Genomic DNA, 23,413 nt, shown 5'->3' with positions numbered 1-23,413 from the left:
TTGACTGCCGTCCTGGGGAAACACGATTTCATATGATGAGTGGAAGGGCCTGATGTCAAGTCTACGTGCTATATTTAGGCCATATTTGAACTCTGAAGTGATATTGGTATTCCTAACATCGTTGTTTCCTCTGGCCTGCTCAAGTGTAGGTTTGGTTACGTGATAATAAATATACTCACGTTAGTATGGCATTCTCCTATATGGGAATACGAATTCACCACAGTGATTTTAACTGTTTTAGAAGTGAGTTCTGTCACTTGTTATAGCTTCTGATGTCTTTTCACAGAAAAACAATGGAGAAGTGCCTAGAACACCTTGTGGAGTTCCCCGATACCTCACTCTTCATAAGGCCCTGTTATCAAATAGACTAATTGGATTTTTGGTCAGAAACCCTTCATAAGTAGAGGATGCTACTCATAAATGCTGTCTTGGGTGTGGGGAGAGAGAAATGAAAAATATGTTGTTGCCTTTCTATACTTTACTAAAGCACATAGAAAGCACATAAAAATTTTTAATTACTATCTTTTTTGTGCCTTTCTTCTTTTTCTCCCTTTTGTTTTCACTGTTAAGGTGCTGCCGCCGTACAGGAAATATGGGGTCTGAAAACCCAAGTCCGCAGAACCCTGGCTGTAAGATCATGACCTTTCGTCCCACCCTCGAGGAGTTTCGGGACTTCGGGAAGTACATTGCTTACATTGAATCTCAAGGAGCTCACCGAGCAGGGCTTGCCAAGGTCAGTTCACCTAGCTCCAGTGGCTGAGAGCTTTCTGAAGGCTACCTGCCTGAGACTCTTTTATGTGAGGTGCCTGTGCACTCAGAGGTAGTTTTTGTTCATGTGGTCAAGTGGAGTACATTTTTGAAAATTGTACTTGCAAGCTCTTTGTTTTGATTTACAGAGGGGAAAGGCGAAGGAGTTACAGGCCTTTCATAAGAGTGAAAGAAGTGTTTATTTAAAGAATGTCTTTTCCTGATCCCAGACTGGAAAGCAAGAATATTCCCATCCCTTACAGAGATGGGTGAAGGGTATTGCCATGTCCCAAGTCTATTGGTGGAAATGGAGAAATATTGACGATTTCAACTCCCCCCAGATTGTTGGGGTAAAGGATCAAGCTTTTCAAGTCTACCTAGGTTTGGATGGGGACAAGATTCCTAAGTCATATTTATATGAATGGAAGCAAACTTTTTGCTCTTACCTTTTTTATGTTCTGAGCTACTGTCTTAGGCTAACTTGAATCTATACCTGTAAATGTGCTGTGTATGTGTGTGTGATTTCCAAAGGTATCCAAAAGCCTTTTTGATCTTCTGGAAATAGTTCTCCAGCCAGCTCTGAAACCTTTTTGTGCCTCCTGTTCACATTCATGTCTTTACGCTGAAACTGATGAAACATTATGAGAAATCTTCTGTGACACTTTTAAATTCCAATACTTTAAATGTGACTGCTTGGAAGAAAAATAGAACTGATTTGGACTGTTTCTGTGGAAGTGTCATATTGCTCCATAGGCTGAGAGAGCATTTGTTCTGACAAGGTAGTTGTTAAACGTGGTATTTAGCAAAACTTAATAAAGCACAGCAGAGAAGTAAAGCTGTTAGGCATGAAATAATAGTTATTTCTTCTAAAATAGGTCAATTACTGTTTTTATTACAGTTCTAAGTAGCGCAGAGTATTGATAAAAAGCTCTCTGTGTAATGTTTCCTTGTCCACTCAAGTGTACTAGCAATTATGTTCTGTGAGTCCGCTAGGGTAGATTATTTTAATAAAGGTTGTTGGTGAATTCCAGATGTTCTGAAGAAATTACTCTACCCGTAGGACTAAATCTCAGCATTTCAAGTTAATTTTTGTGTCCCTACTGCAACTACAGTTCAGAGCTGTTTAGTGGAAGGCTCATCATATCCTAAAGGAACCATGCCCACAAAAATCAATAACTTGTCTTCACGTTCCCGTAACTTTCTTTTTGTAAATTCTTACACCAAATTAGATTGTAGATTTTTTTATTATTTTTTTCATTCCACATGCCCGCTGAATGTTCTACTGATTGTTCTCTGATCTTGAGCCTAGAATTATTGGCAACTCTCCTCTTTAAAATTACAGCTTTTTCTTCCAGATTCAGCACTGCTTTGGAGCAGTGTTTATTCCTGGATGTGTTTTCCCCAGTTTTCTTTTGTTCTTCTCTACCCTTTTCAGTGAACTTCTGGATGGAACAGTGATGTAGACTACTGTAAAAGGTTGCGGAGTTGTAGAGTTACAGCGTATTAGTAAAGCTGCTTGAGACTTGATGCAGCTTTGTGGAATGGCAGGTGAGAGAGGAACACTGCTCTGGAGGGAAAGCACGTGCAGTCCTTTTGGCATGCAGTGTATTTCCTTGCAGTAGTTGTGGATCTTTTCTTCAATCACTGGTCATTTCCTGTGACCTGGTACTGATAGGACTGCTGGCAGGCAGGCTACCAGCCCTCTAAACATGTCAGCTAGTACTGTACTTAAGCAGTTGCAGAACAGGTGTCTCGTCATATGTGCTGGTTATTTGAGATGCTGCTGTTATCTGATAACGTGCAGCAGCAGGGTGAAATACCTTCCATTTAAACTTCTTTTCCCTAGTAAAAGTTCTTTGCCTGTTGTGAACTTGAAGGTTTTTTTTTTCCCCTTGCAGGTGATCCCTCCCAAGGAATGGAAGCCACGAAAAACCTATGACGACATTGATGATATGGTTATCCCAGCTCCCATTCAGCAGGTGGTTACTGGCCAGTCGGGGTTATTCACCCAGTATAACATACAGAAGAAACCTATGACTGTGGGAGAGTACCGGCGCCTGGCTAACAGTGAGAAGTATGTTAGTGTTAAGTGTGCTCACCTTGCGAATGGGGGAGTAGTGCAGAAAGCCTGAAAACAAAATGAAAATGTTGTCAGCCTTGTTAAATAGGAAGCATTTTGGAGGAAACAAATTTTTCTTGATGGTTGACATCCAGAATCTCAAACAAGTTCATAACTTGATGTGTTTGGTGTATCTTTGATCTTTTTCTGGGAGTTGGTATAGAACGATTCTTTGAAGTCAGTATTTGGCTAAGAATCTGCCTGAAAAGAATGGCTTGGGGCTCTGAGAAGAGCTCTTGGTCTATTAATGGATGTTCTGGGAAACGTGTTCCATTGCTCAGGTACAAATATGAGTATATTTGAGTGCCTGAGCTAATATTAATAGCATGAGTGTCGTCTGAACATGGGAACATTGGGAACACTTCAGTTAGCTGGGACAAGCTGATACAAGCTGCAGTTGCATTGTTTTTCCAGAGCTGCTTTCCCAGAGCTCTGGACTACTGTGAGTTTTCTCTCAGGCATTACTGATGTCATGCAATCAACTTTGAAATTTGCTAACACAGCCTATACAAGTTCCTTGCCTGTGTTCAGCAAACTGTGATAACTTCACCTTATGCACCATTAGGATGAGGATCTGATGCTTCACTTAAATGCTCAGCCTGTTTGTCCATACGCATGAAGAGGTTTCGTAGAAAGATTTAAAAGGCAGTAAATAACATGAATCTGAGTAGAATTAAAAATGAGATGCATCTTCAGTAACCTCCTGAGTCTGCCTACTTTGAATATTAACTTATTTTTATAGCCACTAGGAAATGAAGAGAGAAGAAAGGTTTACTAGTGTACGTTGCAGGACTAGAAACAAAAGACCTGAGTTCTGTGCTCGGCTATATCCACGCATTATGACGTGACCTTAGTCCACCTTATGTTTTTCTTTGCTCTTCCTTCACCCCTTGCTGAATTTAATATGCTTTTATGGTGTCATAACAAATCTAGATAATTTTCCTGTAATTTGTACATTGGTTTGAGATGATTAGATGGAAGATGCTATAAAAACATGCTCCATGTCTTGTTTACTGTGTGCTGTATAGAATCTGCTTCCCAAACTATAGCGTAGCCTTTTTGTAATGTTAACTGGTGCGAATGGCAATTCCAACTCGGCATCTCACAGTGCTGAGAAATGCACTCTTCTTGGCAGTCATTTTATGTCTGTGGTGAGTCTTCCTTGGGACTTGTTGCATCCTTACCTCTTCTGTGTTCTTATCAGGTATTGTACTCCACGCCATCAAGATTTTGAAGACTTGGAGCGCAAGTACTGGAAGAATCTCACGTTTGTCTCACCAATTTATGGGGCTGATATCAGCGGCTCACTATACGACGCAGTAAGTAAAAGGCTCCTCATTATTTTTTATTTTTTAATATGTTCCCTGACTTTCCTTTATTGCTCTTAACTTATTAAGGAACAGTAATTTAGAATTTGCTAAATTTAGCAACTTAAAAAAAAAAAAAAGTAAACAACATCTTTATTTTTCACTCATTAGGAAACTGTGACTAAACTTTCCACTGCCCCTAGAGATGCTGAATAATAGAGGCAATGAAGCCTGTGAAAGCTTAGTTTTACTAGAAAAATGAGGGAAGATGGGATTTGAAAGAGTTCTTAGGAAACGTGGCAGAAAACTGTATAAAGCTTGCATAAAAGGTTTAAAAAAAACTGGACTTGTGATAATGATCTGGGTTTAATGATATCTCCAAATTTATATGATGGTATGTGGGTAAATTAAATCTCTTTCTAAGAGGCTAATCTCTTTCATGCTAGTTTATTTAAAGAGGGAGTAAAATAGAGATTTCACCTGTAGCTTAGAGAGCTAGAAAAGCAGTATTTCAGGGAATCGGGCCCTTAATCAGAAATACTTTTTGTTATCCCTTGTTGCAGTTTTTTGATAATTGATACAACTAAACTCTTTACATTTTGATTTTTTCTCTGTAGACAGTTACATTAGGACATAACGCACCTGTGTGCTAATTTATGTTACAATTCAAACTGTTTTGGCTTTTCCTTGGTGAAATTACATCCTCTGCTTAAAGTACTTGTGGTGTGATTTCTTCTACTGTAAATGATAAAGGTTTCTTGTTTTCTTACTGTGTTTAGGCAGCTAATTTAAAGCTGCACCCCTCTTCCGTAGCTTTCTTTTAAGTAGAAAGTTGCCTCATTTTTGGAGCGTTGTGTGATTGTCCACAGTAGAAGTGTGTTGGTGTAAAAGTGTTTTTATTATCAATGTAGTGTAATATGGAATTAATTGGAATAAACAAGATTTCTGAAGTTTTCACAGACACCAAAGTTACCCAGTATTTGGTGCTCTGTTGAGCACTTTCTTGTCCAAGTGCAAGCTTTAGAAGTAGTTTCTGCACATAGCAAATGTACATTGCTTCATTCAGTGAAGTTAAAATTCCTCTAAGCAGAAATTAAATAATTGGATTACTAGTTACATCTAAAGAACATTTCCCATTGTCCAGTTACAGATACTGCTGCAAGCATAGAGGTGTCAGAGGTATCATTCTCTGCCCTACTTTTCCTGTCACTTTCCCACTTCTCAGCTGCTTCGTTTTTTCAGCCCCTTCCTCTCTCCTCATATGTTTCTTTTTTTTCTTTGAGATCGATTTAGAAAGTTTTGAGATTGAACAGCTTGAGTTTCACTATTTAGCTGTTACTCCAGAGAAAGGATGAAGCTGGGGTGTGCTTGCATACCTGTCAGTTACTTGCCTACACGTTAAGTACGATGAGGAAAGGGGTCTAAACGAGACTGTTAGTTTCCTTTTGGAGATAGTAACACTATTCCGGCAATCTGAAGGTTAAAGATTTTTATCAATTTATTTGGCTTTTATATTTTATGTTGAAGTAGAGAAAACCAGCTACCAGTTTGAGAACACTTCCTACTACTGCTTTTTCTCTTTAAATATTGATAATAACAAAGCTGTCTTCCCTATTCTTTATCTGAAGCACTGAGCTGATGTAGAGTCCTCTGCCACTTTGGCTACGTTTCAGTCTAGTGTTTGTCGTCATCTGATACATGTTCACCAGCTGAAGAGCATCTGGACGGAATGTCACTGAGAGAAGTGGTTTTTACCTTTAGTTTATCTTGAGTTTATTAGTAGATCAGTTACTTAACAGTAGAGTATCACAGAGTACAAGTGCCTCTTCAGAGAACACATTTTAGCTAGTAATCAGTCCCTTTGCCACAAAGTAGCGGTAATGCATCCTTTTCATGATCATTGATGAACATTAAAAGTAAGCTTTCTGGCAGCAGGTAGAAATGAATTAATGCAAATACAGGAACCCTTCAGGGTAACACTAGGATATCCACGTTTCAAGATTCTGAAACGAAGCTGTGGTCTATTATGGTGCTATAGCAAGTCCTGATACGTACCAGTACAAAACGTTTATTTTGTATTACAGGATGTGGAAGAATGGAATATTGGCAATCTGAACACCCTCTTAGACATGGTGGAACACGAGTGTGGTATTATTATAGAAGGTGTAAACACTCCGTACCTCTACTTCGGGATGTGGAAGACAACATTTGCTTGGCATACAGAGGACATGGATCTCTACAGTATCAACTACTTGCATTTTGGGGAGCCAAAATCCTGGTAAGTGGTAGAGTATGAACAGATGCTGACTTTGCCTTGTACTTAGAGATCACTGCAAAATCCCTTTCTTCAAGTCTGCCTGATTCCGTAAGACCTACCTAATCTCTCACTTTGTTTTTTTTTCCATCTCCTACTCTACATTTGAAAGCAATTTTATTTTCTTCATTGCTAACTAGGTTGGAGGCCTAATTCCCAACTTTGTAGAAAAGTAGCAGAATTAGGGACACTTGCTGATGTTATGATTAAAGCAGATTTCAACATTTGGGGCTTCTTAGAAAACTAATGCACGTGAGCAAATGATGATAAGAATGTATAGGTGCTCCAGAGGCCCTTTAATAGTGAAAGGCTGCTGTTCTTGCATTGTGTTGTAGGCAGGAAACATCTGTTACTTTAAAATTTCCATTATTTAGATATACAAATACGCTTTCAAATCCAGGGACAAGGTAGGTCCAAGTGCTCCTTTTTCATGATCAGTTCTTAGAATGACGATAAGCATTTTTCAACACTTGATGCATAGACCAGTTGGAAGTAACTTTACACAAAGGTAATCAATAGATGAGGATGAAATTAAGAAGCTAGGAGATCTGGAATAAGTTAACAAGAACCAGTATTCTTTTTTCTCAAGCCTCCTATTTAAAAATATAACCAGAGAGATTTAGCAACCCAGAAGAGCTTTGCTGAAGATCTTGATGTGACTAATAAATATTGACATTTGCGTGCAAATTAGAGCTTAAATGTCACTGTGAAACTGCTGTCATTGTGCCCTGGCACTGGCAGACAAGATCCTCCCATCTCTCTGCAATATGAGTCCCCGGTGACACCACGTATCTCCAGGCTGTTAGTGCCTGCAGGCATATAAAAGCTACCAACAGCAAAGATGCGATGATGAATGGATATAGTGTTCTTCCACAGGCTTGAAAAGGAGTGGAAGGAGGGGCTGGATCTGTAACATTCAGCTATAGTCTTAATGTGAACATTTTAAATCTTTCCAACATGTCAGGAAATTTGTTGCCACAGCGTTTGTGATTCTTACTCTCCCTCGTTCGAAGTATGAGGATTTTGCAGAATCACTTATGATGCCTCTGTTAAACAAGTTTGATCTCAAGAAACATCTCTCTGGGTTATGAATGAAATGTGACATGCTTTCATTTTAGATACTGTCAAATTTTTTAATTCATCTTTAGAAGCAGTTCATTCAAAATTGTTTTTATTAGGCCCTCATCTCCAGTAGGTGGTGCCACCAGCACACAAGACCCGCTTTCTCTCCTTTGCACAGGCGTGGCAGTGACCATCAGCAAAGCCCCCTCTATAGTGCGGCGGTGTCAGCACACACGTTAGCTGCTCTAGGAGTTGTACAGGTGGCTGGCCTTGAGGTTTGCGTTAGTGTCGCGTGGTCATGGTTGTATCTGACCACGCCTTCCATACTTACGCGTTAGGAGTTCTGCTCCACCTGTCTTCTGCTTGCTTTTTGTTCTGGGCCCAGAACAGAGGGTTCTCTTTCAAAAGCAAAAATAAGAACAGGTTACCTGGAAAAGAGAGGCAGGTTACAACATGCAAATAATGGCTGCTCTGCTTAGGAACGAACAAGCTCTGACATTGTGAGCAAAAGTTAGAGAACAGGTACTAAATGAAATATATGCTAAGTATTTGTGGTCTGAACTAAACTTCTTCTGCTTCTATGTATCTTAGGATCTTCATGTCATTGTTGGTGGCTTTGTTTTGTTGTTTGGGTTAATTTTTTTTATGAGTTTTGTAAATAACAATATGTGGATAGCAACATATTGTGTCTGTCATAAGGATGATAAACTCATTGTGTGAAGCTGTTGCCTCATCTGTGCAAAACCGTGTCTTTTCCTTATGTTCTTATGCTTTTTTATTTTTTCCTGTGGAAAATACAGATTGCATAGTAGAAAAACAAAGAAAGCCTCCAAGAAGGAAAACCCAAAACACCTGTGTGTAGCATGTTTGTATGAATTAGGGTAAGATTCAGGAAGAACTAGAAATAGTAGGTTGAAAATCATGTCTGGCAAATACCAAATCTTAGAAGCTCTTAGTAGCTTTTATTTCTGTCTAATCCTATTGAGGATTTCAGGGGGGATGCTAGGGAACACCTGATATTCCCTAAGAGGGATTTTAGTTGTTGAAAAGTTCAGCCACTGCTGCTTATAAATGGAGAACAGAAATCATAAAATCTTCTTGTAAAAGAGCTCAAGTCTTGCTGGTTAAAAATCAAAGCAGGGATGTGCTATGCACCTGGTTTTGGGGTGAGGTGCGGGGAAAGAAGGCACTTTTACCATGCTTAAAAGGAGGGAGGGGAGGCTGGGATTTTTTCATCCAGTTGAAGGTCTTTTGGGATTTTTTCATCCAGATTTACAGGTCCTTTTATGGTAACTATTTCTGTAAACCTTACAAGGTGGGGGAAAAATGAGGATTTTGAGGTTAGACCATGTTTTGGGTAAAACATTTTCCTGTTCAAGTGAGCTTCTTACATAGATAACTGCATAACACAAAAAATAGATGTATTGTGACAGGATGCCACTGCTGGTTTGGCAGGCCTTCTTGCTGTTCCCCGAAGCAGCAGGCAAGAGTATGTCACTTGCCCAAGTCATTTCTTTCTTCTTTTTCACTCTGACAACTTCTGTTAATGAGCTCTTAAGCTCTTCTGTGAAGAAGCATGGGCTTTTGAGGGGTAAATAGGAATACCATTTTGAGCAGACTGGAACTTTCCAGGCACATGAGCAATAGCCCATCTTCTGGATACGGTTGCAGTGATCCCAAAGGTCAGCTGGGGGAGCTCGTGGACTTCAGCGGTGAAATTCCAGTGGTGCAGCCTGGCTTTACTCGGAGATGGCTAAAATGTTAGTTCTGTTTTTTCTGGCACTACCGCTGTGGAAATTTCCCAGCTTCCTTCATCCTTTTTATAGACTCTTTGACTCTGACAGTGATCATCTTAGAAGCACCTCAGGGAATAGCAGGAGTGTGGAGAGTTACGAAGTCTACCAGTTTGGGGTTGAGCTCTAAAATAAGAGGCTGAGTTATTGTTTGGCTGTCAGAGATTTTTATATAGTGAAACCAAGCACTCTGTATATTGGTAGTATTCTGCCTCAAAATTGTCTGTTCAAAACATAACTCTTTCTTCATGTCCCTCATAAATTATCTTGGGCTACTTTAATTCAGGCTGTGTAACCAGAGCCCTGCTTTGCAGGGTAGCAAGTGGGAACAGTGAGAAGCCACCAGCTCTGTTTCTTTTTAAAGACAAGGTGAGAAAGGAATAGGGCCCTTTGCGGTTAGTTCCCAGACCTCATCCAGGTGAGCTGGACAAGAAATGGACATGTTTATTTTTCGTGGAAGAGGTGAAGTACCTTCTCAGGGAAGTCTGGATACAGTCAGACCTTAAAAAGCCACCTCAGTGGAAAAAAGCTGCAAAAGCAATCTCTCTCTTTTGCAGGTCAGGGAGGGTAGTTACTGAAGGATTATGTTGCATGTATGTATTTATTTCTGCCTTTGGAATTCTAGGTTATACCTCTTGCAAAGCAGGTACTTCGGGGAGTGGGATTAGAGTTGAAATAAACGTTTATGGTTCAACAACTGAAGATGACTTCTTTGTACAATCTAATGAGCAGCTGCGTGGTCATACAACTCCTTGATTAATGTGTCTCTTTCACTGCAGTGAAGTCCTGCTGCCAACACTTTCTTGTGCCCTTCCTTTTCCATAAGCTGAGTAGAACAGACTGTAGCAAAATGAGTTCTCTGCACGGTGTTGTGTTCTTGGGGATGCAGGCTAAAATGTTGTTCAGTGCTAAGTGGAGTACTGCAGCAGTAAAGGGTCATCCAGTGATGGGGGAAGAGGAAAGAGGGTAATGGAAGACAGCTTTTTTTTCCCTGCTTCCAGTATCATTAAATGGTTTATCTGTGCTTGTAGATTGCAATGCAGTTATTGATTAAGTTTTGTCTCATACCAAGAAGAATGAGCACTGTTTGTCTTTAAGCAGTATGATTGCTTCTGCGAAGATATCTATACTGGCCCTGTAGGATTATACTTGCCTATTATTGAAGTTGATCATCTTTTTGATGCTCTGTTTCTCAGGTGTATGCATCTGGTCTACATCGTAGTCACACTTCTGTTGACTTAACTAGAAAATAAGTCAGATTAGACTGAAGAGGTAATATGGAAGGTGTGGGCACTATCCATCAAACGTGCCATGAATTTGTTGTGAAACTTCATTTTAAGCTTCTCAGGCAGGGAGCTGCCAGATTGAGTCTCTTGCTTGCTTGTTTCTCAAATTACAATAAAATGTCCCTCTCACATTAGTAGTTTAATTACAACCTTTTCATAGTCCGTCTTCATTTTTTTCCAGAAGTTTGAATGTATTTCATTTTGCAGCCCTATATTAAACCTCTTGTGGTACGAGTTTTTACTGTATCAATTATACATATTATGTATAATTACCTTGTACATTCATAAGCTGAGATCTAAAATAGAGCATATTGTCAAATGACGCTAAGAGAGGACTGATTTTTTTATAGTGACAGAAGCAACAAAACTGAATGCCAAGTATAATACTTCATGGTTATTATGGCATTTTACTGAGGAATGTGTGCGTCTCAGCCCTTGCAGTTTCAAAAGCATATTTTTAAACACTGAGATACTCCACCATCATTTCATTTCATCTCTACAAAAATGTGTGAGTGCATAGATGTGGGTTGTGGTCTTGCATATCAGTTATGTAGGTGCTCTTCCTGTGTTAGATAAGGGTTATTGTTTTACACTTCTGAATTGCTGCAGCAGTAGTAATCACACAGATTTAGGGTAACAAAATAAGCCCCATGGTCTAATACTGCCAAAGCAGCACAAACCAGCACTTCTCACCTTACAGAGCGGTGAGCAGTGCAGCCTCAACTGGTTTCGTTGGTGCCCAGAGCCTCGGAAAGGCTCTCCTCTTGGAAACAGCAGTGCTGAGACCGTTCATGTCCCTTGCCCCTGAGAAGCCAATGCAATACCAATCTTTGCAGGGCTTCCAGTAGTAAGGAAGTACCCAAGGAGGCTTGAAATGCCTGTAATCTCAACGTGAATTTGGTTGAATACTCTTAGGAGGCAGTACTGTCTCCATCTTGTTTTGTCAACACGATGACAGCTGACTGGGTAATAAGGTCATCTTTCTGGGATGTTCTGTGACTGATCTTGCCATGTTGCAACAATATTTGATATATTTTTGTAAGTATTAGCGGGATGTTACACTGTAATCTTTCTCTCAGAAACTGCAGGTGTTAAACCAGAGTGACACTGAGGATGGTAATCAATTTCTATAAAATGTCTCTGTTTCCTTATCATGATGGATGTTTAATCCCCCTTTAATTAAGAGAGGGAGCCAGCTTTAGCTTTTAAGTTGTATGGTCTCCTTTCTAAAACGTTCCCTTGTTGAAAGTGGATCATGCCTAATCTGTTTGACTTTGATATCACATAGTACACTTTTGCCAGAACAGCAGTTTATGTAGAATTAAGGACAAATTACCAAAGGAATTTTAAAATAATATGATTAGTTGAAAGCAATGGTCACTGATAGAATTACATTTTTAAAAACCACTCTAGTATTCTGTGTTGTAAAGGTCTCAACACTGCTTCCTTGAAAGTATGTAGAATTACCTGAAAACTTTGGTTACAGTATTTTAGAATTTCTACTTTCTTTCTTCCTTCTCTAGCAATGATGTCTGTACAGGCCAAGTCTTTCTGTTGGAACTGAGGAAAACGAGTCCAGGGAAGGACTTGCTTGTAACATCTACGTTTTAATAAATTCGTAGTATCTGTTACTGATGCCACCAACAATATGGAAATAGCACGTTTTCTAAGAGTGATATAACAGAGGAGATCTAAAGCAAAACGTGTTTGTTCCCCTGGGAGTGGATTGTACGAGGAGCCAGCCCTCTTTATTCTTGGCTAATAGCATATACTAAAGCAGCTGCAGATATGCAAGTGCTGAGCATCTTACTGCTGATTTTATTTTTCATTATTGTCTTAGGGAGCACTGCAGCTGTCTTAGTCAGAATTCTTGTCCTGTCCTCCCTCCAGGATAGAAAATGTTGATCCCTGGAAAACTATCTTGGGGAAATAAAATGACCTAATGCAGGCACAGAGCTCCGCTCTTCCAGTTTCTCTCATTCTTTCTTTTCAATGCAGGACATGGGGTCCTTGTCCCCGTTTCCCCTGTGTGGTGTTCTCCGCCATCCTCCTGCTTTAACACACGCTCGCATATGTTGCAGTTTGTTGTGGGCTTCATGTAATCCCATTTAAAGCAGCTGGATTGAATGTTTGATACCGAATTGTATGGCAGCAGGGGGGGGAAGGGCGCTTGTCCCTTGCATCATCTATTGCCTTCTAACTATCGCATTCCCTCAGGGAGCCGTTGCACGAGGCGGTTGAATCACTGAATTGATCAGATGTGATTATAAGTCTTGATTATTGGGATCTCAGTAACCCTCGCACCCTGGAGATCCTGTGAGTTTCTTAAAGGCAGATTAGCTGGAATCACAGAGGCGTTCTGCTCTTGAGGCAGCTGAGGACTCTGCATTGGTACACTGGCTTTTGTTTTTTTCCTCGCCATACAGAGTTTATCTTTATTTTCTGAGTTTTCCCTGCCCCATTGCTTTAGGGAATTCAGAAGAAGGTTCTGCAGCCTTCTCCCTCACCCCCCTTGATCGCCAAGGTCTTCAGCCTTCCTCGGGTAGTGTACGAGGCTGGCTTGTTTCTAAATGGGTGTGCACATTTGCTGTTTGTGCGTTCCACTCTGTGACAGTAGAGATTTATCGGCTTGTTGGGGTGGAGTGGGGGAGAAAGGAGAGGCAGAGGAAGGCCATTTGGCAGCGAGGGGCTCCTTGCAGCTCACAAATTTCCTTCCAGCCTCTGCTATCCCATGTAATCTGTTTTACAGCTTTGCAGTTTTGGATTGAAAAAGTAGAATTTATGGTGATGGTTGATTTATAGATTAACTGCAACACCATTTACTCTCGGGCAGATTTGGCAAAAGCAAGACCCTTTTCTGTTGATAAAAGGGATAGAGGAAGGAACACTGATATTCATTAAAAGAAATCAAAGGAAAGGGAGATAAAGTATGACCAGGCAGAGCAGCTTTTCACTCTGCTACATCTTCCACAACTGCTAGGTGAAAGCTGCTTTGGGTTTCTGCTTTGAGAATTCGCGTGCATGTTGATTTTGCTCCGAGATTCATGAAAGGAGTGATATATTGAGATGCAGAGTTGCATCCCCCTGTAATTCACTGATAAATGAGAGCAGTGCAGCAGTGAGTTATTAATACAGCCTTTCAAGCCTCATATACCGCAGTCATTAGTTAATCAATACAAACCACACTACGCTACTGATATTCAAACGAGCCTTCCTCCAGGCTCCCCTAGGGCTGAGGGCGCTGTTTGTCCTGGAGGTGGTGCTGTGCCTGAAGGATGATGTAACCCTCATTAAAAAGGGACCGGTGCTGGTTGTTAGGCTGCTTTACAAGTCCGAGGGATCGGCATGTTGTAGGGACTGGAGAGTTTTTAATGTAGTTTAGTCATCAAACAAAACTGTGCAAAGCACTGTGAGCCCAGAGATGTGTTATGGGGGTTATCTTCCAAATCAGTTGCCTGCAGTTGGAACAGTGGAGATTTTTCTTTCTAATGGACTTGGATTTTTATTGTGGTGTTACACTGTTGTAGATAGATTATTAAAAGATAACTTTTCACGATGGAGGGGAGGCATGGTACTCTGGGCAGGTAGGACTTGCACGTTGCCTTTCTGCAGTTACTCTCATCTAACTCTGAGAAAATGCCCTGAAGGCCACGGCAGACTCGGACTGATGGGATCAGCTATGTAAACCCTCTGAGGAGGGACTGTTGCTCTGTAAGAATGGGTGAAGTGACCTCAGCCAGCCAGCTGGTATCCATTTGCTCTGCTCCTTTCACTCAGCTCTGTCACATCAGTGCTTTTTCTCCTTCTCCTCCCAGCTGACAACCTCTGCTCTGTTTACTATTTGTATTTTCTTGCCTAAATCCACTGCAGAAGATACAGTATTAGTACATACTTCGATACCATTTGATTTTTCAACTTATGCATTTTGAATCCATTTCTATTGTGTGTGTTTAGTTTCTTGAAATTAAAAACTCATACAAGTTGGGGTTTGCCTGCTAGTGGTTGTTCTGAGCCTAGCAAAGTGAAGATCCTTCTAATCTATGGCTCTTTGTGCTCTTCCATAATGATCTTGAGAGGTGGTAATGCTGATCTGTGATCTCATTCTTATTTTTATAGCGGTGTCTTCAAGTGGGCTCCTACTCCAGCATTTAATGCGTGTGCTGCCGTTTCCGCCAGCACTAATAATTCATCACAGCTCAGTAGTCCCAGTCTGGATTGAAAGAAGTGTGCCTTTGATCCAAGAAGGCTCTTGCTGAAACTCATTCTTGCGTTTTGAAAGTGTCTGCTCAAAGCTCAGGCCTGATTTGAAATGAAGATCTACGGAAGTCTGACAGGATCACAGATTGGTTTTAATAACTGAGCCTTTTGAACGGTGCACTCTGCCACTGAGACAAGATGGGAGGGAGATGAGCTTCCATGCCTCACGTAACTCTTTCAGCATGATCTGACTTGGGCCCTGTGGGAGAACGAGCTTGCAAATTCCGGCTTGGCGTGGCCCTGATACGGGTTGGTTAGACGAGAGGGAACCGACAGTGGTACTGCAGAGCTTTGTCTGTATCCGTGTTTTGTTAACACGTTGGCAGAAATCAGCGGGGATTTTTTTCTTTGCTCAGGAGAGAAAATTGACATTGGGTGACGCCAAGTGCAGTACAAGTGTAGTTTAAAATAACAGAAGCCTATAGTAATGACAGTACTTAAATAGCACTCTGCGTCGTCGGAGTGCTGTGCGATTGTTAACTAGTTCGAAGTAATGTCTGTGCTGGGTTTCTAGCCACTTCATTTCCAACTGGACAGTCAGCGTGGCAAGGGGGATTGAGTAGATGAAACACAGGAACCTTTACGAGCTGTGTCACCGATCTTTATCAGACCTTAGCTATAGCACTCCTAGTTCTGATGCTGATGGAGCATTGGCACTGGCTTCAGAGAAGGTGTTGCTGTGGCTTATAACAACGTCGCTCGGTGGCTGAGGATCATTACATCTTTGGAATGTTTTTTTTCCTCCAAAAGGAAAATGTGTGTAGTGGCATTGCGTCTCTAGCACAAGGGGTTTCTGCATTCAAAGATACCTTTCATAACTAACAAACAGATTTCTTTTGGTCTGCTTTAGGAAGCTATCTGTATTCTTCTCCAAAAGCAGTGAGCAGGAGCAAACATGTGCTGGTGCCCAGTAAAGGAGGCAGCTCTCACAAGCCAGTTGGCACAAGATAAAACATCTGTGATCTCCCCTGGTTACCTCTTTTTCTCCAGGTTTCTTGAGTTGTGTTGAGGTCTTTTTACTGTGTAAGGGCTTTGAAGCACAATCTTCGCTTCTTTTTGTGTTGGTACAGTTTCCATTATGAAAGGAACCAGTAATTAATAATCTGATTACCAGTTTAGGGAAATAAATGTGATGTGAACAGGTTCTTCAAAACAAATAACAGCGAATGGTAAGAGGATGCATATTATAGTCATTCATCTCTGTTGAATTGTATACTAATTATCTTCTTGGCCAAACTGAATGAATAAATGATTTCATAATGTTTTCCCCCAAACACCTTTTCTTAGTAAAATACCCCCTTCATACAGCTCATTCACTGCATGCAGAAGCAGACTGGGTTTATTTTGTGCATGTGGAAGTAGAATCACTCCAATGTGATTTGTAATTTTGTGCTTTGTGCCCGGCATTTGTTGCTGTGAAGCTTACTGGACTGTTACATTGGTAGTCTTTCCAAGACCAGATGGTTGTTCATATTTAAACTCCCTGTTTTAAAATAGTATTTAAAAATTGCATTTGAGTTCTGGAAAAATCTTATTCTCATATTCTCAGTTCTAGGTTAGTTCTAGGTTAGTGAAACAACGTGAAATGTTTAATTGTCTGGTTGTCTTGTGCATGTTTTGAAGTTACTAGTTCAGGTGCACCTCTTGAAAATGTTTATTGCTTTAAAATCAGAATTTTAAAAAGCTGCTGTCTAATGCTATTTCTTGAAACTGTCTCTAATAATATTTCTAGCTCATGGTAGCTTTAAGATTGGAAGAGCCTTTTAACGAGTGATTTTAACGACTTGAGATTGGTAACCTTTGGTAATCTTCCAACAGTCGATCCATTAGGATTCGATACAAAGTCCAGAGTGGCTTGAAATATCCTGCCTAATGTCGCTGCAGAACAAACTGAGGGGTTGTAATTGCACAGACGTCAGTTTCTTAAGGGAAGGAGGAGGTTTCTCATCTTGGGTGTTCTGTTAAGAGCAAAATTACTTGCCACTTCTTGGTATTGTGGTTGGCAGTGGGGTTGATAATTAGACAGCTATGCTAATGAAAGAGGGATCTTATCATGTGAAATAGCCTCCACGGTACAAGCACTGAGAACGCTCACTGTTACCTTTCTGAGCAGGTTTTGTCCTGGTTTTCTTCCTGTGCTCATTCCCATAGGGTTGCATTTGAGCAGCTGTCTTCAGAGCTCATTTTTCTCTGAGCTTTAGAAGACAGGTTGATTTGGTGTGCTCGTGTGGTTGTAATCTTGTTCTGTCATTACCTATTTACTCCTTATTATGGCTTTTTGAGCAGATACTCCCAAGCCTCTGTGTTTATCTTTCTTCCTATGTGTATTTCAATAAAAATGTCATTATTTGAAATCATTGACACTGCTGGTTAAAGATACTGAATTCCATCATCTATTGTCCTGTAAAATGATCCATTAAAGATAAAACTGCAGGCACTCAATAAAGGTTTTTTCCTAGGAACAAGGAGCTCTCTGATCCGTGTGCGGTCTTATCTCCGGAGCACGTGTTTGCATTCTTGATGCAGAGTAGACACAACAGAGGGGGACAGATGAGAGAGACCAGAGATTTTTTCCTTTCCAAATGGTGATTGTGAGAAGTGAAACTGGATACCTAAAGCAAATTCACTGTTGCATAACCTCAGATACTGAGGAGGAGAAGAAGAAGGGCTGTTGATTGCTGCTGTCTTTTAACAAATTGGGAGGGAGAAAGGGATGAAGGGCTACTAAACGTGGAGGACAGTAAAGGTGAGGAAAAAGAGAGCTGACTGCAAAGGGTAGGGAGCTGACAGTGCTCACGACGAAGGAGCAATCCATTCTTGTTGTTGAAATGCCTTTTCTTCAGACAGGCTGCAAAACCAACTTTAAGAACAGTGCAGAAAAACTCTTGATTATTGCTCTGAGCTTTATTTTGACACTGCTAGGAGATGTATTAAAAATACTTTACCTTGTAGAAAAAATAGGTCTTAGAAACAGGATGTGAACTTTGCAGGCGAGGAACTCCTCTGCATGTAGTAGTGGCTCTTAGAGGCTTCTATCAGGTGATAAATATTCTTGATAGACTAAGGTTTGGTTTGTGGTTTTTTTTTTTTTGAAGCATTTCTGCTGTCAGGGAGGCTAAAGATGTTGAAGGTTAAGGTTCAGATTACGCATTTATGGACACACTTTATCTTACAGAGATTGAAATAATAGCTTTTTATTCTGCCTGTCACCACTGAGAGTAGGTTGGCATTTGAATCTTCAAAGGGTCAATATTTTTGACACAACTAAATCTGCTTTGAAGACAGATAAGTAACCCGCAGCTTGACGCACGGTCTTAGGCATTTTAAACGTGCTGTTCACTTTTTGTTTGCGTTCCTTATTTCAGTAATTATAGCATGTTAAACTGTGCGCGCCCTGTTTGGCCAGACCTTGTTCAGACACTGTGAAATTAACTTTCTTACCTTCTAACAGGAATCGGGCTGAAGTGACATTTCTGAAGGCTTGCAGCTGAACCTCTGCCCGTAGTGCCCAATCCCTAGTAGAGAGCGGGCGCTTGTGATTCAGTAATCTAGTAATTGCTTAATTGTTCCGTTTTGGCAAAGGAGAGGCCAAGTTGCTGACGTGCAAGGTGTCGTAACTAGCCAAATCTGTGCATGCGTATCACAACTGTAGCAAGAAAAGGTCTTGGAAGCTTGAACTAAGGGATGGGATGCTCTGGTGCTCTGCCAAAGCTAATGATAGCTTCAGGTGAGAACTGTCCCTTAAACCAGGAGAAACTGGTGGGGAGGGCGTGAGTGGGCTGAGGATTGCCTGAGGCAGCAGCGCTTTATGGGTAAAATGTTTTAATAGCTTTTGAGACAAAATTGAACCATCCTCATCCCCCGCTTTGGCGAGGCAGCCTTAGGTCAGAATCTGAGCTAGGCTGGAAAGCCCCTGAAGAACATCTGATGCCGGAAAGCGGTGACATTGCAGTAGTGAATTCCCTCTTATGTCATCTCTTAATGGCTTCTGAACCAGTCCTTGGATCCCAGGATGGCCGGTGTACTCTTTTTTTTTTTTTCTTACACACTCATTTAATTCTTAACTCACAAGACATTTGCTTATTTATTTTCATTGTTCCCGATAATAATTCGAAGCCATTAGAGGGGAAAATTGTATTCAAAAATGCTGTTTCACACTTTATTTGTTTGATGATTTAGAGCGATAGAAAATAGCACATTTGCTGGCTTTTATAGTCTGATAATTATCCACATCCATCAAGCCATTCCAGGGGAATAAACAAAACACCAAGAAAATTACACCGTTAATGACATCCTTTATGGCAAATAGGAGGGATCTTTTGCATTAAGGATAAAAAGGGGACTGTCCGGTTAAACTTATTACTTGTTAACAAAAGCAAGCTTACCACTGTATGGGAATGATCATCTCACGCAGTTGTGGCTTCGGGGCATGTACCTTCTAGACCCGTCATCCCGATGTCTGGTAATTACCATTAGAATCAGGTTTGCAGGATAGTCAAGAACTCAGAAAATTAAACGGAAATAGAGATCAGATATGCTGGAATTAGGTTTCGTGAAACAAGTTTGGAAGCTGAAAATCTTTCATGTAGAACAGTAAGTTCCATTTTCGTAGAAGTGATACTTAATCTATTTCAGGGACTTGCTCTTGTTTTAGTCGAAAGAGTAGGAAAAGGTAATTTAGAAGGATCAGTATATTACTTTCAGATTGTTGACTTCAGGGTAAGATGACATTTGAGTCATATAGCTGTAAGTTTTTTATCTTGAGATTTTTTTTTCCGTTCTGTAAATCTTATGTTCCCTGCCAAGGCAGCAAGACGTTATTCATGCAGTAATTCAGCAAACTGCTGTGTGGCAGCTTTTTGGGTTAAGTTTGGCCCTTTGAACCAGCCAACCAAGGTAAGGCTGCCCTGACCCTGGGGAGCATGTACTTGAGGTGTAGTCTCTTGGTTTGTTTGCAAGCCCAGTTATTTGGAATTTTAATGCACCTGAGAACAGTCACTGGTTTGGCACTGTTTGCACCAGCTTAGCTTTTACTGGGGAGCCTAGATGAACCAGAAGGGACAGATACTGCACTTGAAGCAGTGGCTCAAGGTCAGCGTTTTTGGCGCTGTCGTGTGTTCTGTTGGCTGTTGCAGATGTTTTCTCTGAAGCAGAAGTAGCCTATAAAAAGATAGTTATTAATAAGGGCTGTTAAAATATTTATGTTGCCAGCATCGCTTCTCTTTAATTTTGTGGCTGTTTGGGATGACAGAAGATCCTTGCTCCATTTTTGCTGTGGCTGGAAAGAAATGTCTGCTGAAGGCTGTGTCAAAGTTAGGTCTGCTGTACTCCAAAGTCAGTTTTACTTGGGCAGACGGATGTCATGAAAGTGCTTCTGTCAACAGCGGTGAGGCATCGGGTAGTTGTCAGCCTCGTATTCCAGACACAGCCCAGTTCGAGAGCCTTAATGGAGACTGTGGTCTATTTTGACCAATTGATGTAAAAGTCCCACTGGTATTTTTCTTGTTCCGAGGTGCTTTTTCTTCTCCTTTCATGTCTTTGTGGAATGCATTTATGCTATCATCTGAAAGGGGCAGAAAAAGGAAGCAGTTTTACATGTGCTTTTCTTTTTTCTTTTCCTTTTTAAGATTTCGATGGGATGGGTTTTGTTTCTGGTATTTAACCAGAGGAAAACTACTTCTTTTAGTGTTAGGGCTGGGGTACTAAAGGAAAAAGAACCCTACTATTTGATGAAAAAAAATCTCGAAGTGTTCAAAGTGATGCATATAGAAAATGAAGTAATTGGATATGCTTTACCATGCATAATCTTGGCAGCTGTCTCTGGAATTAAAGATATTTTGCTGTTGATCTGAACCCCAACCTGTGGGTGCAAGAAGGACGGTAAGAAATCGTCTTCAGTGACAGTGCTTTGTCAGTTCCCTCTGTCAAGTATTTTGTTCCTAATAAGTGCCTGGCTGTTTTTCATGGTGAAAGCGGGAGGATGCTACCATAAGGTCTTACACAAAAGGCAGCCCTTCGTGGATGCTTATACGCTCAATTACAATACTCCTTTGATTGCAGCAATTTCTAATCTTTCCATGTCACCTCCATTGTTATTCTACCTTGTAATCAATCATTTTATGTCTGATCATATACAGCTAGCTAGCTCAATCTGTGCAATGCTTGCAGAAGCCTTCTGTTTCTATTACTGGTTTTAAATAGCAGCCCAACTTCTTTCTTTATTGCCTATCTTTATGTAAATCGGTCAGATTTGTGAGTGTAACTTAAAGCAGAATTTGACCTACTCTTAATTCTCTTCTGCAGTTAACTTTGTGAATTTCTAAGAATACGTTTATAAGGATGTATAGACTCTGTTTCCTAAAAGACTTGGTCCAAACAAAGAAGTTAATTTATAAAATTGAAGTCAGCTATTACTGAGAGGCTGTTCTGTGGTAGGTTATTCTGATTTGTATATTATTATTACATATAGTTCTTGTTTATAAGCTGGAAATTCCTCCTTTCTTGCTGGTTTCTATCCAGGCAAGTCCTTTTTCTTTGTTTCTCCGTGGACTGCTCTCCAAAGCTCAGCTTGGCTTTTTGCGGTCTGCAATTTCAGATAGCACAATAACCATGTTCCAATATATTAAACTTTTAACATCCTCAAGATTCAATTAATCTTATCTTTACAACTCCCAATTACAGACACTAATTAAGTGAAGGTTGCATTGTAGACTGGGGATATTACATTAATCATCAGCAGCCTTGTAGCCATAAATTAGTTCTTTCCCAATCCTTCAGCATTTTTCCCAGAAGAAATGGAATGTCTCATTTCCCTGTTTTAAGGGACATTAATCCCACAAAGGAGCTTTGGATCGGGATTAGTTTTATCACATTTATGTAAGTGATGAATGGTCTTTGTAAAATGAAAGTTACTAGCTTTGTCCCAGACAAATGAAATTGAATTGTTTGACAATTATGCAATTTAAGGCGCTGTCAAACTTTGGTCAGAGGATGTTGGGAGCCCTTTGCTATGTTTATTATTTTATAAGATTAGGTGCCACATAGTGTTTTCCCTTAGATTTTTTTTAAGCCATCAGTTTAAATCGGCTTAATGTCTAAATCTTTCTTGAAGCATCCTATGTATGATTTCTTTCCTTGGTTATCCTTTCTAACCTGCTAGATCCCAAAAGGTAAATTTTTGTTTGTGGACGAAAGCAATATGGGATATGACTCCTTTCTTTCTCCTTACATTGTAAATAAACTTTTAAGTTGAAAATTGAGAAGGTGAGCAAGGGGACGGGCTGAAAGTCCTTAAAATTTTGAGAGATGCTATCATCAGGAGAGCAATACTGTGTACCTGTTGTTGAGATCACGCAGTTTCCTGCATACAATATCCTGTTTTCAACTTTTTATAATGGGATGTGATGGTTTTGACAACTTTATTGAAAATAACAAAAATAACTCATTTTTTATTATTCAGAAGTTATAGCTAGTAATAAATGTAATTCTCACATATCAATTTTCAAAATTCTCTCTTACTGTTACAAAAACGAGTATGAGAGCCACGTTTGATTTGATGCAGTATGTAAACAACAGTTTAAAAAATTCCACTGACATTATTTTTGTCATCTTTTTAAACATGTTTAAGTATATCATGGTATTCAGTTACCTCATAGCCTGAATATATAAAATCTTGACACCTGAATTTTGCTTCTGTGAATACTGAGGTCATATAACTTCAGAGCAGTAAGCTAACTAAGAACTTTTTTTGGGAGGCAGAGGGGGAACACATCTGAAACTTCTTTTGCATTCTTTCTACATCAGTTATACAAAACTTTCTTTAAAATATTTAGAAGTTGTTCCCTTTATTCCTTAATGCTGTTTTCCTCAGAAGACCCTGCTTTTTCCATTCACCTCTTCAAGAAAATTACCTAAAAGTTTAATTCTGTTTCTTTCACGTCAGACAGTGCAATCCAGCACATAGACAAGGATTGACTGCTGTTATGAATAGTACTTACTTTTTTGAATAAAACCTAAAAGATTTGCACAGTTTTCTTTCAAAAATGCCTATCTTCATTTCCTGTAGGTGTGCCAATACACACAGACCCTCCCTCACGCCTTCTCAGCCTCTCTGAAATTTCGTACTTGTTAATCTTTAGCACAGCCTTATGGTTTTATTTTGCAGCTGTCTTTCCTGTGGAAACCAAGCCTGCTGTTCCCTGTGCTGAATTATTTCTGTTGTATCATCACTTTGTCACCTCAGTTATCCTTCTACCTTATGAAGTCCTGTGATTGTGTTTAAACAATTGCAGACAAATATCACACCTCGTGTAACGTGTCTGAGGGCTTTGATGGGAATACTGGCTTTCCTCCGTGTGTTATAGTCATGTTATTGATACCTTCCAGACCTCAATTTTTGGTTACGTTTCTGCATGTTAATTGTCCTTGTGCTGTGCTGAAAGTTATTACCACGGTTGTTTTTAGCCCATTTTTTATTTCACTGTTTTTAGGTTGCGGTATGACTTTTTGTTCTTCTCTGACTTTCTCCT

General features: G+C 40.1%; 1 protein-coding gene across 7 annotated transcripts in view; it reads left to right on the top strand.

Annotated features, from left to right (window-relative positions):
• KDM4B (lysine demethylase 4B) overlaps positions 1-23,413 on the top strand; it is a 90,342-nt gene that overhangs the window by 12,124 nt on the left and 54,805 nt on the right. For 6 of the 7 annotated variants that reach the window (XM_080566134.1, XM_080566133.1, XM_080566132.1 and 3 more), the window contains 4 exons: positions 571-733; positions 2,646-2,821; positions 4,071-4,185; positions 6,258-6,451. In XM_080566134.1, the coding sequence (XP_080422260.1) occupies positions 593-733; positions 2,646-2,821; positions 4,071-4,185; positions 6,258-6,451 (626 nt within the window). In that variant the 5' untranslated portion in view covers positions 571-592. Of the gene's footprint in view, positions 1-570; positions 734-2,645; positions 2,822-4,070; positions 4,186-6,257; positions 6,452-14,744; positions 23,405-23,413 lie in introns of those variants that run through there. The other variant, XM_080566137.1, reaches the window with a different exon arrangement.

This window comes from Anser brachyrhynchus (genome assembly GCF_964034855.1).
Source record: "Anser brachyrhynchus genome assembly, chromosome: 23".
NCBI lineage: Eukaryota > Metazoa > Chordata > Aves > Anseriformes > Anatidae > Anser > Anser brachyrhynchus.
This window is presented reverse-complemented; position numbering and strand designations above follow the sequence as displayed.